Source organism: Chamaea fasciata, unplaced genomic scaffold, assembly GCF_029207755.1.
Source record: "Chamaea fasciata isolate MVZ Bird 193981 ecotype frontalis unplaced genomic scaffold, bChaFas1.0.hap1 SCAF_26, whole genome shotgun sequence".
Taxonomy (NCBI): Eukaryota; Metazoa; Chordata; class Aves; order Passeriformes; family Sylviidae; genus Chamaea; species Chamaea fasciata.
The window spans coordinates 3,345,832-3,363,557 of NW_027094111.1; the positions used below are offsets into that span (position 1 = coordinate 3,345,832).

A 17,726-nucleotide genomic window follows, 5' to 3' on the forward strand; every position below is an offset into this window, starting at 1 on the left:
CCACTGTGGGCCTCAGTCCCAGTGCTGAGATTTGGGGGAAAATGTTGTTCCAGTCTAAAACTTGGGACAAAACTCAGCCAGGAATTGTGAGCGGGAGTGAAATGAAGCGAACAACATCATATTTTAAAAGGAAATAAAATTATAAATAGATATAAGGGGTGCTGCTGGGCTCTGGAGCTGCCCACCTCAGTTGCTGGCTGGAATCTTCCTCAGGTTGGGATTGGTCATAAATAAAATAAAAAAATGAAGAGGTTCCTGCCATCCTTTCCCTTCCTGAGCTCAAATAAACAGAGTTTTTTTGTAGTGGAGTTAAACCAAATGTGAAGAGAGGAACTGCGTGAGCCTGGAAATGTTCTTTGCCTTTGGAAACAGGAATGGAAACCTGCATAATTACAGACCCGGGGCTCTCAGATGGGAATCCCAGCAGGAACGTCAGGCTGGAAGTGGGGAGGGGGCTCTCCTTGGGTGTGTGGAGCCCAAATTCCTGGGGGAGGAGGAGAGGCGGGTTTGGGGGGGTCCCTCCCACATCATCCTGACGTGGCTGTTCGGTCTCTTGCAGGTTCACCGGGATGAATTTGCCCGCCCCTGTGATCAGCAGCAAAAACTGGCTGCGGCTCCACTTCACCTCCGACGGCAACCACAGGCAGAAGGGCTTCAGTGCCCAGTACCAAGGTAAAGAGAGGCAGAAATGAATGTCCTTGCCCAGCCTCACCCATCCCAGCTTTCCCAGGAGCCCACAGCTGCCTCCCTGCGTGATCCTGCTGCTGTTCCGACGCCTTGGGAAGGCTGAGCTGGAACAGGGACTGGGCAGAGCTGGAGAATAAAGTAGAGGTTTATTATAAGAATATATATAATATTCTTATATATTTATAAGAATAAAGCTGATATTTATTAAAAGGCCTTTAGGATAGACCTTGGGCAGGACAAGAGCCTGGCCAGGGCTGCACCCAGGGTGGACCCAAAATGGGCACAAGATGGACACAAAATGGGCACAAAATGGGCACAAAATGGACAAACAGTCACGAGGTCTCACACTTTTATAAGTTTTGGTCCATTTGCACATTGGGGTTTAATTGTCCAATTCCAGCTCCAGGTGATGCTGTCCCATCCTTCTCGTTCCTCCCTCCAGCCCACCCTTGTTTGTGCTTTTGGGCCTGGAGACTTGTCCCAGCTGTCCTTGGTGTGCAGCAGGAGAAGGATTTGTTTTGTGTCCCTGCTGTGTGCAGAGCTGAGTGCCACTGACTGTGAGCTCAGAGCTGCACCCCTGGGCACCACAGAACCTGGAATACACCAAAGATAAAACTGAAGGCATCAGTTCCAGCTGAAATTCCCCAAGTGTGGGTTTCACAGAACATCCCAGGCTGGTTTGGGTTGGGAGGGACCTTAAAACCCATCCAGTGCCATGGGCAGGGACACCTTCCCCTGTGCCAGGGTGCTCCAGCTGCCCTCCAGCCTGGCCCTGGACACCCCCAGGGATCCAGCGGCAGCCACAGCTTCTCTGGGAATTCCAGCCCTGCCCCTCCCCACCCTGGCAGGGGAGAATTCAGGATTGGGATGAAAAGATTTCAGGATTGGGAAGTTGAGGTGCTGTTGAGGGGCAGGAGATCCTTTGTGGCAGTGAAGATGTTGCTCCAAGGCTGTGGCAGCTCCTGGTGGGAGCAGAATGGATGGAGCGGATTCCTTGGAAGTGTTCCCACCATTCCCTGTGGTGTCTTTGAAGGAGGTTGTGGGTGCAGATCCTCTGGAGGCAGGATCCAGGAGAGGGGAAGTGAGTCAGGGAAGGAGCAGGGATGCCTTTGAGTACCCTCCCAAGGCTGGGCTCAGGGGAGCTCAGCAGCTTTCCTCTCAAGAGGCCTTTGCTGGGAAAAAAGCTCTGGAATCAAGGGAAAGGGCAAGGATTTTCCTTGGAGCTGCCCCGTTTGGATGTTCCCAGGTTGTTCTTAGCAGCGCTGTCAGCCCCTCAACACATGAACCACATCATTATTTAACTTCCCTGCTTTCCTTGAACCTGTAAACCACTTTAAACTGCAAGGAAAAAACAAAACAAACCCCTTTCGTTGTTGCTGTGCAGCACAAACGCCTGGGAAAAGCAGCAAAGCAGCTTCCCTTTGGATTCCCTGGCTGTCGGGATCGCTGCTTTTCTCCCCAGCACCTGTCTGAGTCAGCTTTTCTCCCTCCACAGCCAAGTCAGGATGAATGTTCTAATTCCCCGTGATTAGATAAATGTCAGGGGGCTCTCGTCTCGCGCCCGGCGCCGGCGGAGGGAATGAACTGGGGATTGAGTGCTGAAAAATGAACTGAACTCCCCGTCCCTGAGCTGGAATCCAGGCAGGACCTCGGCCCAGCTGCCAGAGGGGACCTGCCCTCCTTTTTCCTGCTGGTTTTTCATGGAGTTTGGCAGCTTTTTTTTTTTTCTGCCTTCCAAGGCTTAAAAAAAAAAAGCAGCAAAACAAGCAGGCGAGCAATCAGAGCTCCCGGGCATGAAGGGAAGGTGTCTGGATCTGTAGGACAGGAGATGCTGATACTTTAAAAACCTCCCTGTAACCCTTTCCACAACCTGGCCTCGGACATAAATATTTCACTGGAGATAAATCCCTACAAAACAGGCCGTGTAATTCCACGGGAAAGCACAGCAGCTGAAATGCATTTTTCATCAGGAGAGCTGAATGAGGATGGGGCCAGGAGCAGGAAAGGGGAGGCTTTAGCGTGGCTCTGATTCGCTGTCTGTTTTCCGAAGACGTGTCTGTACATCATTTACGAACCCTCTGCGTCCTCTGGGACGGGGTCTGGCTTTGCTGATAATCTATAAGAAAACAATTTCCCTTCCAGCTTGTTTAAATTGATCCCGAGTTTTGCAGAACACCTTCGCTGTCTGTTCCCTCCCCGCTCTCCCTAATCCGTGCCCTCATTTGGAAATCACTTTAGGAATGTAAAAGCAAGGTTAGATGCAATCAGGCTGTGGAGAGGGGGGTTATTTTTTTTTTTTTTTTTTGCTCTTGTTGAATACGGCAAATTCGTTTCGTTGCCTTCCTGGGAGAGTTAAATATTTCCCCTTTTCCCTTTCATTAAGGTGAATCTTGATTTTTGCAAATGCTTTTCCCCCATTCCCCGTGTAAGGAAATCAAAGGGACTGGGAGAAATCCATGCATAGGAATTTTTTTTTTTAAATTTTAAGTTCTTCCCCATCCTGTCTCCTCAAAAAGGTGGAAGAAAACGACATAGAAGTGTTTTAATCAGGTGAGGTGGCAGCACCTCGAGTGTCCCCCCTGTCAGAGGGGCTGGAGATGCAGGGCTGGAATCGGAGAGGTGGGAATGCTGCCCTGGCTCCTGCTGCTGCCCCTCTCTCTGCACATATTTTATGGCAGAACTTGGCCCCCTAATTGCTCTGGAGCTGATTGTTACCAACACATAATTGCAGCTTTAATCGATCTCCCCGCCCCGGCCGCTTCCCTTCCCTCCGGGAGGAAGATAAATGGGATGAGCTCCAGCCGGGCTCAGGACAGATCCCAGCAGAGCTGCCTCCCCCAGGGAGGGGCTGGGGAACTCTCTGCTGCCCGTGGGAGACACAGAAATGGCTTTGTGAGGGTGTCACGGGATCTTGGAATGGGCTGGGTTGGTAGGGAGCTTAAACCCCAGCCGGTTCCATCCCTTCTGTGGGCAGTGACCTCCCAGGGTGCTCCCAGCCCCGTCCGTGGCTTTGATCCACTGATCTGTCCATGCTGCAGTTTGGACAGATCTCGCAGTCCTCGTCTTGGATCCTCCCCTCCTCATCTTGGATCTTCCACTCTCTAGCCTAGATTTTCTCTTCCTCATCCTGGATCTTCCCCTTTTCATCTTGGATCGTCTACTCCTTATTGGGGATCTTCCACTCTTCATCCTTATCTCCCACTCCTCATGCTGGGTCTCCCACTCCTCATTTTCAATCTTCTCCTTTTCATCTTGGATCTTCCCTGCCTCGTCTTGGATCTTCCATTTCTCATCTTGGAATCCTTTCACTCTCTATCCTGGATTTTCCCTTCCTCATCCTGGATCTTCTCCTTTTCATACTGGATCTCCCACTCCTTATCGTGGATGTTCTGCTCTTTATCCTGGATCTCCCACTCCTCATTTTCCTCATCTTCCCCTTTTCATCTTGGATCTTCCCTTCCTCATCCTGGATCTCCCACTCCTCATCTTGGATCTTCCTCATCCTGGATCTCCCACTCCTCATCTTGGATCTTCCTCATCTTGGATCTCCCACTCCTCATCCTGTTTCACACCCTTGGGTTCCAGAGGGATTTTTAGCTCCTGCCACGTGACCTGTGGCATCTCCTGGGCAATTCTGGGCAACTCCGGTGCTTTTTCAGCCTCTGATTCCCAAAGATCCATTGCTCAGGCTGCCGAAAGAGGGATTTCTCCCGAGAGTTGTGTTTGAGGGGGTTTCTCTTCACCTCCAAGGACAGGAACCCCTGTGAGCCTCCTGCTGTATCCCAGGTGCTGCTGAATCATCCCAGCAGGAGGGGGAGATCCAGGCAGGATCTGGATTTCACAGCAATTCCCCCGACAAGGAGAGCAGAGCTTCACGGAATAGATTTTTTTTTTTTCCCCCTTGTTGTTGTTGCTGAAACGCCGTTTTCCAAATTAAAAATAAATAAACGTCTGCTTAAATTCTCATTTAGAGCAACGCGAAGCGGTTTAAAAGGAACAGCCCGGCCTGCCTGGCGTGCTGGCAGAGCTTTGTAATGTCATCTCTCAAATCTGACAGGATGCTGAGTATTCCATTAGATCTGTTGGATGTGTGAGAGCAGCAAAAACCCTCCAGAAAACAGGAGTTTCTGTTCATCCAATTATCCTGACACAGTCCTTTGTAGTGCTGCTCCACATTCCAATTTACAAACAAAGTGGATTTTTCAAATAACCGGATTTTTGAGGGCAGGGAGTGGGAGAATTGTTCTTATTTATTTAATTAGGGGGAGGAAAAAAAAAAAAAAAGGCAGAAAACAAGTGGTGCTTTGCTGTGCTCCGGTTCTGATCTAAATGGAGTCATTTGTAAAGTCCGACTCCCATCATTAGGGCTCCAAAATGAAGGATGAGGAGGAGAGCACGCAGCGATCTCTCTCTATCAGTTTATCTTCACCAATTCGTCTTTATCCGTTCTCCTGGAAAGGGACACGGTGCAGCAAGGGGAGGAGATGATTCCTGGGGCTGCAGCTCGGGCTCTGAATTTTGGGATGGGTGATGAGCGGCTGTTCCCATTGCTGTGGGGTTTTGGGGGCCGGGTTTTCCATCAGGAGTGGGGTTGGAGTGGGATGACTGTTGGATGGGATCTGGCTCTGGAAGAACCTTGGTTAGAAATGTGTCCCTGAAAAATTTCCAGGCCCGGGTGTATCCAAATTGTCAATTCCCGGAATGGTTTGGGTTGGAAGAGACCTTGAATTTCCTCTCATTCCACCCCCTGCCACCTTCCACAGCCTTCTCCTGCCTTTGGGATGTTCAGCACTGGGGAAATCCCTGCTGTGTCCTGATGGAAAAGTTGTCTCATCCCACCCCTGGTGCCACCATCAGCTCTGGTGAGGTTTCACTTCATGGGGAGCTTTTCTTGGCCTCTAAGTTCCCTTTATCGTGCACAAATCATCCGAGCTGAGCTTTTGTTTGTGCGGAGAGCGGAACCATCCCCTGGGGGCTGGATAAGGGGATGTGCAGTGGAGAACACGGCAATGGGGATTAGTTTAGAAAGCTGCTCCTTCACTGATCGTGCCCCAAAGCACAACTTCAGAGCAGGGACTGAGAGGCTGCACAGTCCTGGCTCACATCCTTGGAAAATTCAGATCAAAATCCAAATTCGGCCATGGAAACTTGGAATTGCCGGGGTTTTATCACCTGGGAGGGAATGTTGGGCTGGGACTGGGGAGCTTATCCCTCTGTCTGCATGGAAAAAGCTGGAGGATCACTGCAGGACGGTCTGTCACTATTTTATTTGAAGCAGAAATTGATTTTTTTACCCCCAAAAATGTGAGGTTTGGTAGCCCCGAGTCCTTTCTTTTGATCCATTGATAACACATTTATTAAAAACCTTGAGATCAGGCTGGAAATATCCTGTGATTCCCATCCACGTGGACCTCTGGGGCATCCCAAAACCTGCTGCTTTTTTTTTTCCCCCCCCTTGCTTCACTTGCAGGTGGATTTGGAGTAAAAAGAAACAAAGAGTTCGATTTGCTTTGACAGCAGCCTGCTGTTAATTAGTTTTTCCCTTCTTAAATTAATAAAAAAAGGCAGCTGCCCTGAACAGATTGAAGCTGGTGAGGAAGACAGGAGCAGCAGCAGCTTTTCCTCATGAATATTTTCCAGCTAACGCAGCCCCTGAGTTTGAAGTTGTTGCTGCTTTATTTAAAGAGAAAGCCAAAAGCTGTGAGGAGATATGAGTGAGAAGCTGCACCCCTCAAAGCAGCACCTCAGGTGAGCTTCAAGGAGCTTCTCCCTGTCTGAGCCTCCTGCAGCAGCTCTTCCAAACAGGGGTTTGTTGTTTTTTTTTTTTTTAAACCCCAAAAAAACCAACAAAAAAACCGAACCCAGCACGATTAAAACCCCCTCGTTAGTTACATGGGTAATTTTCCTTGACAGCTTTGTCTTAGGGATGTGCTAATTTAGGGATGAAAGGCTGACAAGATGAAGAACAAGAGGAGAAGGGATTGAAGTGGGAGATGGGCTGGGTTTCTGCAGGGATAAAGGCTGGCCCGTCAGGAAAAGGCGCCCAGAAAGTGATTTGGGCACTGAGTTATCCCAGTTCCTGCAGTGGGGGCCTGAATTATCCCAGTTCCTGCAGTGAGGGCTGGAATTATCCCAATTCCTGCAGTGGGGGCCTGAATTATCCCAGTTCCTGCAGTGGGGGGCTGAATTATCCCAGTTCCTGCAGTGGGGGGCTGAATTATCCCAGTTCCTGCAGTGGGGGGCTGAATTATCCCAATTCCTGCCAGGGAGGGCTCAGTTATCCCAATTCCTGTCTCTGGAGACTCTTTTATCCCAATTCCTCACAGCAGAGACTGGAATTATCCCAATTCCTGCAGTTGGGACTGGAATTATCCCAATTCCTGCAGTGAGGGCTGGGTTACCCCAATTCCTGCCTCTGGAGGCCTCAATTATCCCAATTCCTGCCAGAGAAAGCTGAATTATCCCAATTCCTCACAGTGGAGGCTGGATGATCCCAATTCCTGCCTCTGGAGGCTCTTTTATCCCAATTCCTCACAGCGGAGGCTGGAATTCTCCCAATTCCTGCCGGAGAAAGCTGGGTTATCCCAATTCCTGCCATTGGAGGCTGGAATTATCCCAATTCCTGCCTCTGGGGGCTGGAATGATCCCAGCTCCAGGTGTTTGTGCTGCTCCCAGATGGTTCTGCCAGGTGGGGTTTGTGTCAAAGCCCCGGGGCTGGAGGGAACCTCGGCAGCAGCAGCCAAGCCCAGAGCAGGAAAACAAATCGCTGCTCCCTGTTGGGAGAGGATGAGGCCCTCGGAGATGGATGGATGGAGTTCTTCTTCCCTTTCCTGCTTTTCCTCCTCTTTTGGTGGAGGATTGGAGCAGGGAGGGAATGGTCATCCCCCCCCTCCGCAGGTGTGGGGCTCCAAGCTGATGTTTGCCTTTGCAGATAATGGGGTTTTAATTTTATTTTCCTGCTGTTTGTTCGCAGCAGCTCTGCGGTTTTTAGGTTGTGAGTGCTTCCCCTGGAATGGGCTCTGCTGGATAACGGATTCATGGGATAAATTCCTGCAGCAGAAAAACTGGGGGGGTGGGGGAACCAAAACCAGCTCAGCATTTTCCTCTCAGCATCCCTGGGAGTTTCCCTTTTGCCTGTCTCCCATTTTTAGTGGGTTTTACAGAGGGATGGGAAGGGGTTGAACCCCATTTTTATTTGGAAATTAAAACTCTCCAAAGCCCTAACATGGAAAAAAACAAATCCCTGCTGGCTTTGAGGGGTCAGGATAAACTGGCTGATGCCAAGGGGAAGGCTGCAGGATGCGGGTGATCCACGTTTTTCTTTTTAAAACGAAAACTTCAAAATCCCTGAAGCTCAACTAAACCTTTTCCTCGTCTTTCCTTCTTTTCCCATCCCTGCAGTCAAGAAGCAGATGGAGCTGAAATCCAGAGGGGTGAAGCTCATGCCCAGCAAGGACAACAACCAGAAGACATCTGTGTGTAAGTTGGGTTTCTTATTTTTCTTTTTTTTTTTTTTTTTTGGCTCTTCCTTCGCTGTCTTTTTTGATAACAATCTCCTGGAACATTTCATTGGACTTTTCCTGTAATCTCTAAAACTTCGCCACTCTGAAAAGTTTGGGTGCTTTTTTTTTCCCCCCCCCTTCTCTTCCCTCTGCATTTCTGCATCACTCCCTCCTCCCAGTGCTCTGTTCACAAGCATCTACTAACTCCTGGAAGGGAGGTGCAAAGGGTTTTGGAGTTCTGTGGATTTTGGTTGGTTCTGTGCTCCAGGCTCGTGGCTTTGGGCTCCTTTTAGTGGGGAAAAGCAAAGAATTTTGGGGAATGGGATCGATGCGATGGCTGTAAATAAGGAGCGGGGATAAGGAACAACATTAAAAAGAAATACATCAAAAAATTTACAGACGCAGCGGCGGCAGCAGCGTCTTCCTTTTTCTGTGCGAGTTTTATTTCGTTTTCTATGCAGAAAAGAAATCGTAACTTTGGGTTTGTGATGCTGGTTTTTCAGGTTGTGTTTAGTGGTTGGGCAGAACATCTGGGGTGAGGTGGGACATCGTTCGTCTTTCCATCAGGTTCTTCCCAAATCAGGCTTTGTCCGTGAATCTCGGGTTCTCAAAGTGACTCTAAAACGAACCAGGGAGGGAATCTGAGTTCATATTTGATGTGGATTGAAATGGCAGCAGGATGTGCAGCATTTTTCCAGATGGATTTCAGGGCAGAGGCTGGGATTGCTCAGTTGGTTGCACAGCCCATTACCCCCATCAGAGAGGAGCAGTTTGGACATTTCAGCCGGGTGGATTTTTCCATACCAAATTCACCAACACGGATCTGAATCGTGGCTCAGAGTCTGTCTGGAAGGAGGATCTCCCTCCCAGCTCCCAGGAGAATTTTTAGAAGGGTTTTTTTTTGGGGGGGGGGGCAAGGCCCAACAAGGTAAAAAAAAAACACTGGGGGGTGCGTCCAGGGGGAAAATAATTCCATTTTAAAGGAGAACTCCGAGTCCAAGCTGTTCCTGGCTGGGTGATGCCGGAAGAATAGAACTGGAATAAACATCCCAGTGCACTTCACTGAGTGGGAAATGCAGCTGGAAAACCCCCTTGGCTGGGTGGGGACACGGAGGGGCGTGTTTGGAGTGGGGGGACGCTGGATTTTGGGGAATGTGGGGAAGGGAGTGATGAAGTCATTGGTTTAATGAAGTATTCTGGCGTTATCAATGCACAAAATTCCCATTTCTCCTTCCTGGGAGTGTCCTTTGGAGCATTTTTACCCATTTTTAATGTGCTGAGGCTGAAGAGGACACAGCAGCTGCCCTTCCCTTTCCGAGGAGGAAAATAGGAATTCATTCCCTCTGCCTGCTTTATCCCACCCCAGGGAATGCCAGTTGAGCATTTTGGGATCTCTGATCTCCAGTCTGCTGGCGGAGGGGAGCTCAGGCTGGAAGTTGTTAAGGTGGAATAATGTCACCCCCCTGAGCCTCCAGCTCCTTCCCCGTGCCCTGCTCTCCATCAGGCCTGGATTTCCAGCCCTGATTATCTCCTGCAGCCTTCTGCTCCCACAGGGAATTTCCAGAAGTGCTGATTCCCAAGGAGCTGGCACCAGGAAAATTGGGATTTTTTATTTTTTTTCTTTCCAAAGCCTTATCTGCTGTGTTCCCTGCTGGATTTGCAGGGTTGGCTGTGCCCCCTTTGTGCTCCCAAACTTCCGTGAGCTGACTCTGCATCACAGATGATTACACAGGCTGGGTGAAGAAATTTCTTATCCCAGAGCAATTTCCAATTGCTTTGGCTCAAATAGCAGAAATTCAGGAATTCTTGTGTCTCTTGGTAACACTTAAAGCTTTGCCACAGAATCCTGGAGTGGTCGAGGCTGGAAAAAAATCAAGTCCAGGTTTCTTTTTTGATTATTCCTATCAGCAATGTTTTCTTTCCAAGTGCTCTTTGCTAAAACCTGGCCTAAAAATCCTCCCTGGGAGAATCCCATGCTTTAAATCCTGCAGGTCTTGCAGAGGTTTTGGATTTAAAACCTGTGTGTTTCTTGTGGCTGAGTGGAGGCAAAACGTAGTGAATGTGAGAGTTATTACTTGTGTTATTGCAGGGGGAAAAAAAAAATCCATAAAAATACGGAATTCTGGGGGGTGGTGCTGATTGTATTTGTTTGGATTCGTAATTAAGTGCCTCGTCCTGCTCCACCATCAGTCAAATTATTTGGAAATCCTGCTTTAATCACTTCTGGGGGGGGGGAAATAGAGACAAATAAACGCAGGTAGAAGAAAGAGTTTTAAATTTTAGGTCACGTTTTGGAGGCTGTTTCTGGCACTGAATGCAGAATGTAAATGTGGATATTCCAGGTCCCACAGTGGGGGGGGAAAAAAAGTGTTTTGGTTTTAAAAAAACCCGGCATCAAAGTGGTTTTTGTGGTGTTTGACCCTGGGGGGGTGACTGGAAGGGTTTGGATGGAGGACTGGAAGTTCTGTGTGGGTCAAAATCTGCTTTGCAAAGTCATTTTTTTGGGGGGGAATTGAGCAGTTTTGAGGTCTGGGTGTTTTTGGGGAGGTGTGAGTGGGGTTTTGTGTCTGTGCTGCTGAGGGGACACAGGAGCCACCTGGAGACGAGCTTTGTTTGGGACACCCTGGAAACGCCTGGGAATTCTGGGGATGCTCGTCAACCTGCATCTTCTGAGCAGTTCTGGGCTAGCTCAAGGTGGGAAGTTTGGGGTTCGGAATTCTCCAGGTGGAACTTTTGCAGCCGGAATTGGGTTTTCCCAGGGTCAGGGCCTCGCTGTGCCCTTTTCGCTCTTGGTGTTGCTGAAATTGAGTGTTCAGTGTCTGGGTGGGTGTCACTGGGGTTCTGGAATCACTTAACCCTTGGGTTTTTTTGGGTGGGGGCTGGAAATGCAGCAGGGCCTCGTTGGGGTGAGTCCTGCAGTCCGAAATCATCTCTCCACTCTCAGGCCTGATTTTTGTGATCTTTCCCAGAAGTTTGTGTGGAATTCCTCTCAGCCCTGGTGTGAAAACACAGATTAACCCTTTAAGTCATCTAATTCCTGCTGCAGTGCTTCCCACCCCTCCTGCCAGGAGAATCCCTTTCACTGGATTTCTCATGCTGAGAAACGTTGGGGCTTTGTCCAAGGGGTTTTTTCAGGTGCTGCTTGATTTTGTGGCTCCAAAATTCAGTGAGGAATCGTCCCTTGGGGATCTGTCGGTGAAGTTTTTATTTTTATTAAGGGAGAGACAGAAGATTTTAGCAGTGAATTCCAGTGGCAGACTGAGCAATCAGAACTGGCTGTCCCCGAATTCACCAGGAGAAAGAAACTGGGGGGGAAAAAAAAAAATAAATCAGGAGGATGAGGGGATGGAAAACCAATCCCGTGGTCGTGAGGGGAGAATTCCTGAGCTCCTGATGCAGCAATTGAGCAGTTCATCCCCGTTTTTGGGATTTGCTGTTTCTCCAGTCACCTCGAAGGCTTCGTTTGGGAATGGCACAGCCCAGGTGAAGCTTTGGGAAGGTGAGCACCGAATTCTCAGCGTGATAAATCCACTTTATAACCTTTGTTTGTGCGTGTGTGTGTGTTGAGAACAAAAGTTTCTGTGAACGAGCATCTAATCCATCTCCTCCTTTCCTTTCACTCTCTTTAAACGGGAAATTCCCCAACTCCCAGGACGTGGAGATATCTCCCCTGTCCCCCCTTGCTCGGCTTTATCTCCCGTGTTCTCTGCTTTATCTCCACGTGGTTTGAGGTGTTAATGAATCTCCAGCTAAGGAGAGATGAGCTGGGCTCAGACCTCAGCAATGGGACTGACAAACTCTCCTCCAGGGTTTTCCTGGGGATTTAGGGTCTCCTTTCTTCCCAAAGTTTTGGATTCCAGGCTTCGTTTTTTATCTGATGCGGGGTGGGGGGGATAATCCCTGGGTGTGACAAAAGGGGGTGGGCTGGGGGAGGAATTTGCTGTGGAAATGCGATTTTTTTTTTTTATTATTTTCTCAGAGGAAGAGCTGCCAAGTGTTGGGGTGCAGCCCTGGAGGCTGTGCTGGTTGTGTGTGCTCTGGGGGGGGGTTTAACAGGAGTGTGGGAAATGGATTTGTAGAGAATTCCCAAAGCCTGGCAGAGGGCTCGCAGCGTCCTGCGCACCTTTGTGCAAACTCTGAGATAAAAAACGCTGGCTTGGAAATGCCACGGGACGGGACAGACATTGCTGAGAGAGAAACGGAACTGGAAACAAGCTTCAGACGATGACTTTGCAAACAGACCAGGTATTCCGGACAATTAGGACTATGGAAGAGGTATGGTACCCGAACCCACGTGGGGTATTTGAACAGATAACCGGTTTAGAAGCGTTAGGAACCTTGTGTGGCAAAAGCTGATCGGCCAAAAAAACACAAAAAAACCAACGCTTAAAATGTAATTAGGAAATAGTTTGGTTTCTGATTGTGGTGGCAAGAATTGTGGCGGCTGTATTGCCTCACCCTTCTCGTGAGACTGAAAATGGAATAAAATCTTTTAAAACGTCTCCCAGTTGCCCCATCTCTGGGTCAGAAAAAGGGTTTTTCCGACACAGGAGGAAAATCTGGGATCTCAGCACTTTCCTTCCCTCCCGCAGGGCCTTGGGACATAAAGCCCTCCTTGTTCCCTCCTCCTGAGGTGAATTTTCCTTGGTTTGGATCCCAGGGACATCCCTTTGTGTGCAGGGAAGGAGCCCCGAGGAGGATGGTGGCACCCGAAGACTTTGTTCAGCCAGATTTTCCTGCCCAAAACTGGGAGTTGAATCCATGGGCTCCTTTCCTTGACGCTCTGGGGAGGTTTGGAATTCTCTGGGGCTGTGAAAAGCGGCAGAGCAAAGTCTGGAGCTACAAAAAAACCCGAGGGCTGCTGGATTGGAGCTTAACGAGGGGTTGTGGACGTGGAAAAGTGGGAAAACAAACCCTCGGGAGGCTGTTTTTCCATGAATCCATGTTTGTGACACCTCACACATACTCAGAGCACCAAAGCTGAGCCATGTGTGGGGACAATCCCAGCCCCCATCCCTGCTCCAGCACAGGGGGGAGGAAAAAAGAAATTTTTCTTTTTTTTCTTAAAAAAAAAAAAAAGAGAAATTTTTCTTTTTTTCTTAAAAAAAAAATTCTCTTTTTTTTTCCTTAAAAAAAGAAATTCCTGGAAAGGACTTAAATGGCATCAGAGGAGGTGTTAGTGCTGAGGAGAAGCTGGGGTGTTTTTGGGATAAGTTGAGAAGATCCTTCCCTCTTTTTAGGAGCAGCTGTAGCTGGGGATGCGGCAGGTGGTAAATTCCCACATCTTGGTTGGGCTTGGCTTTGTGTGTGCCCAGTCTGGGTGGGTTGTCCCCGTGTCTGCCCTTCCAGCCTGCAGCTGGTGTCACCTCAGTGTCACCCTCCTCCTGCCAGTGGCCTTTGGGGAACAAAATCGGGATTTTCTTCCCTGTGGAAGAAAAAAAAAAAAATATGGGATTTTCTTCCCCGTGAAAGAAAAAAAACTGGGATTTTCTTCCCTTTTACCCCGTGGCAGGCAGAGGTGGAACGGGATCAGGGTTGTTTCAGCACGGCTGAGAATCGGGGTGTTGTTTTGGGTGCCCAGAGAAAACGAATCCCCATCGAATTCCTGTGGCAAAATCCCCCTTTGGTCCCGTGTTGCTGTGCTGGAATTCAGGCTGGAGATGAGGATTGTGCTGGGGCTGAGGAGCCCCCCAGGTTACCCCACCCTGACCCCTCCTCTGCGCCTTGGCTGATGCTGGTTTATATTAAAACAACTTGGAACTTCAGAAGGTTGAAAATTATTTTATTTTGGGGATGTGGTTGGGTTTTTTTTACATTCTGTTTTACACAGATTAATTTGATTGGTGCAACAAGGACAAACTTTTTTTTTTTTTTTTCCAATTGCATTGCTCAGGCCAGAGGGACATCAAGAACAAGTCCCTCTTTGTGTCCAGTTTATAAAAATTTTCTCGTTTACAGAAAAATCTCTAGGAAAAGAATTTTAGAGAACTAAAAACATTTCAGGCACGAAATGAGGGCTGCACCTTGGGCAGGTTGAAATGGGGAGGCAGAGGATGGAGCTGGGAGGTTTTTTCAGTGCTGGTCACCCCCCCCCCCCATGGATTTCATGTGTGTTGGCATCGAGGTTGCTCCATCCAGTTTTCCATGTTCCAACTAAATGACTTCGCTTTCCAACCCTCGACTCGCATCCCCCCCTTCTCCTTTCTCCCTTCTCCTTCTGTGCTTGGGGTTTGTTTCCCCTTCCCCTGGGATCACACGCCTGCCTTTCCATGGAGTTGTTTTCTTTCCCAGGCACGCTGGGCTGGGTTTGGAGGTTTTAATCACAGGAACTGGGCTCTGTGATCGGTGTCGTTTAGCAGAATTTAACAAAAAGACCAATAAAAAAACCAACTTTTTCCTGAGGTATTTCCGTAGCGGAGCTGTGTCCCGAGCTGGCATTTCCTAGAGAACTGTAATTTCCACATTTCGGGTGTGTAAACTGAGCAGGGTGTTTGTTGTTTTGTTTCTGGAATAAAACGGAACACCTTGAGGTCTCTGAGCTCCCAGTTGCCATTTTTCTCGCCACATCCACCAAGACAGCTGCTGAAAGAATGTTCCCCTTTGCTCTTCTGTCTCTGTATGTGCTGTTTTTTTTGCTTTGTAGTAACTCAGGTTGGTGTGTCCCAGGGACATAATTTGTGTCCAGACCCTGGGATTCCCGAGAGAGGCAAAAGGATAGGCAACGATTTTAGGTAAGAACGTTTTCTGTGCTGTGTTCCGTGCATGCTGCAGAGCTCCTGTGTGTGCCCCTCTCTTGGCTCTGCCCCTCTCCCCAAAATCCTGCCCAGTTTTGTGTGGAACCCTGCCCTGCGCGTGCTGTTCCACGTGAGGATCTCTAAAAACCTCTTGGAGTATTTTTATCCTTCCCCAAGCCAGGTTGTGGAATCTCTGTGTGCTGTCGTTCCTCCCTTGGAAAACTGAAACAGCCAAAAAAGAAAAAAAATCGCTTCTCAAATCAGCTCAAGCCCCTGCCCTTAGAGGATTTGAGGGGACTGAGATTCCTGGTCACTGAACCTGAGTGGTGCCAGCTGATTGGGGTTTATGAAGATGAAACCAGTTGAAACCAGTGCTGCCGTTCCTTTCCAGTTCCCAGTTTGCCTTTGCAGCGCTGCCCCAGCTGCTGGTGGCCGTGGGGAACCAAAATTCCATCTGATTTTGCTGTTCTGCTGATGGAAAGTGTCTCTCAATCAAATCCCACTCTGTCAAATTCTCCTCAAATCCAGCAAAGGAGAGAGGGCAGAGGAAAGGGAATTCCCAACAGGGCCGAAATTCCAGGGGATGAATTCCCAGCTGCTGCAAGCTGGGTTGTGTCAGAATGAACAGTGAACAAAGCAGCTGGAGCAGCAAAGGCTCAGAATAAAGAATAAAGAACAGAACTCTCAGCAGTTGATAAAGAAGAGTTTGGGTTTTGGATTTATTTTTTTTTTCCCCACTTTATAAGAACGCTGAGAGTGTCCTCTCCCAGGGCTGTGGATGAAATGAAATGAATTTATGAAATGTCACTAAAGACTGGGGTTTGGCCATCAGCACCTGGGGCAAACACGGCACGGGGAGAGGCAGAGCTGCTCCCTCCTCCCCTCCTGCTGCTGCTGTGGGGCCAGGGGGTGGCTCTGGCCCCAAAATCTGGGCTGCGCCAGGCAGGACAAGGCTGATGTCCCCTCTGTCCCCTCTCCAGGCTGGGCTCCAGCATCCAGTTCTCCTGCAACGAGGGCTACGACCTGCAGGGCTCCAAGAGCATCACCTGCAAGAGAGTCAGCGACATCATCGTGGCCTGGAGCGACCACCGGCCCGTCTGCAGAGGTGAGGGGGCTCAGCCTGCCTGGATCTAGGGATCTCTGGGAATTCCCGGCTCCTTCCTGGCCCTTTCCCATCACCCATCCTGCCCTTGGGTCAAATAATCCCAGAATGGTTTGGGTTGGGAGGGATCTTGAGGAGCATCCTGCTCCTTCCGCTGTCCCAGGTTGCTCCAAGCTGGCCTTGGACACTCCCAGGGATGCAGGGACAGCCTGGCTGAATTTTGGGATTTGGGGGAATTCCCAGCTCCTTTGTGTCCGTTTTCTCACCCGTCCTGCCCTCAGGTCAGGTCACACAATCCCAGAGTGGTTTGGGGTGGGAGGAACCTTCAGGAAAATCTTGTTTCCACCAGCCCAGGTTGGCCTTGGCCACTTCCAGGGATGGGGCATCCACGATTTCTCTGGGAAATCTTTCCCCACCTTCCCATTAAAGCTTTGTTCAGCCCCTCAGTCCCTGTTTCTGCACCCTCACAGACTCTGCCACGGATTTCCCAACTGTCCCTAAATCCCTTCCCTCTCTCCTTTTCCTCAGGGATGTAAAATCTGAGCAGGATCATCCCTCTCCCTATTCCAGGTGTTTTCTCCCCTCTCCTCCTTATTCAGTAAGAGAAAAAACTGGAATAAAACCTGGAAAAGCAGAGATTTTTAACTGGAAACGTGGGATTTTTGAGGCTGGGCCTCCCCAGGAGCCTCATCCTGTGCCACGAGCCATCAGGGAGTAGAATTTTTTTTTTCCATTTTTTCCATTTTGCCCTTGGCCGTTTTGTTTTCATTCCCTCTCTGAAATGTCACATTGTGATATTTGTAATGCTGAGAAAGAACAACTTGTAATAATTTTAATTGAATCCCTTTAAAGCTCTTAAAATCGTAAATAGGGCTTGGAATTTTTTTTTTTTTCTTCCCCTGTTCTTTTTTTCTTTAATTTCATCTGCAGATTTTTTTTTTCAGGGCTTTGGAATCCCATGTAATTCTTGAAACAAGCCTGGAATAAATTGAATCAGTGTAAGAGGATATTTGGCATAAATATGTGACACTATAAAGGAAATTTATGGTGTCCTCCTGTAAGAGATAAGAAAGGATTTGCCTGCATTATTCTGTTTCTGTGAATCAACTTGATTTTTTTAGCTGCTGACTTTCATGTTTTGGGCTTGGGATTTTTTTTTCTTTTTTCTTTTTTTTTTTTTTTAAAGTTTGATTTTTATTTCAGCTTTCTGCCACTTTTTTTTTTTTTTTTCTCCCAGTTTGTTCCTTTTTTTTTTTTTTAATTGGGTTTCTCTCAAATTCCAGATTTTAACCCCTTGGGCTTCAAGAATTTCTTAATTCCCACTGAGCAAACTTTGGGGGAAAGTTCTGCACCTTCCCTATCTTCAGCAGATTCCCTCTGGATCCTGGGAGAGTCACTTAATCCCACTTGAAAAATGGGGAAAATGGGATTTAGCCTCTTTTTTTATACTGTGGGAGCTCCAGGATGAGGCTGGGGTGGTTTAGGATCTTGGATAAGCGACCTCAGTTCCTCCTAAGCTGCTTCCAGCCATTCCCAATGTTCTCACAGCTTGGCCAGGAGAGGATTTTTCCATGTTTCCCAAAGAAAAAACCAAAACCCTTGCAGACTCCACGTGGGCAAATACATCCCCTAAATTAAATTATAATTTTAAGCAACTAAATGAACTTCACAAATAAATTAATTTCGAGGCTCCATCACAGC

At 48.6% G+C, this 17,726-nt stretch overlaps 1 protein-coding gene across 1 annotated transcript in view; it reads left to right on the forward strand.

Moving 5' to 3' along the window:
- The window catches only part of CSMD2 (CUB and Sushi multiple domains 2), a 248,493-nt gene that overhangs the window by 109,227 nt on the left and 121,540 nt on the right, over window positions 1-17,726 (forward strand). The window contains 4 exon segments of the mRNA XM_066204225.1: window positions 560-672; window positions 8,089-8,166; window positions 14,833-14,920; window positions 15,904-16,028. Of these exon segments, the coding sequence (XP_066060322.1) occupies window positions 560-672; window positions 8,089-8,166; window positions 14,833-14,920; window positions 15,904-16,028 (404 nt within the window).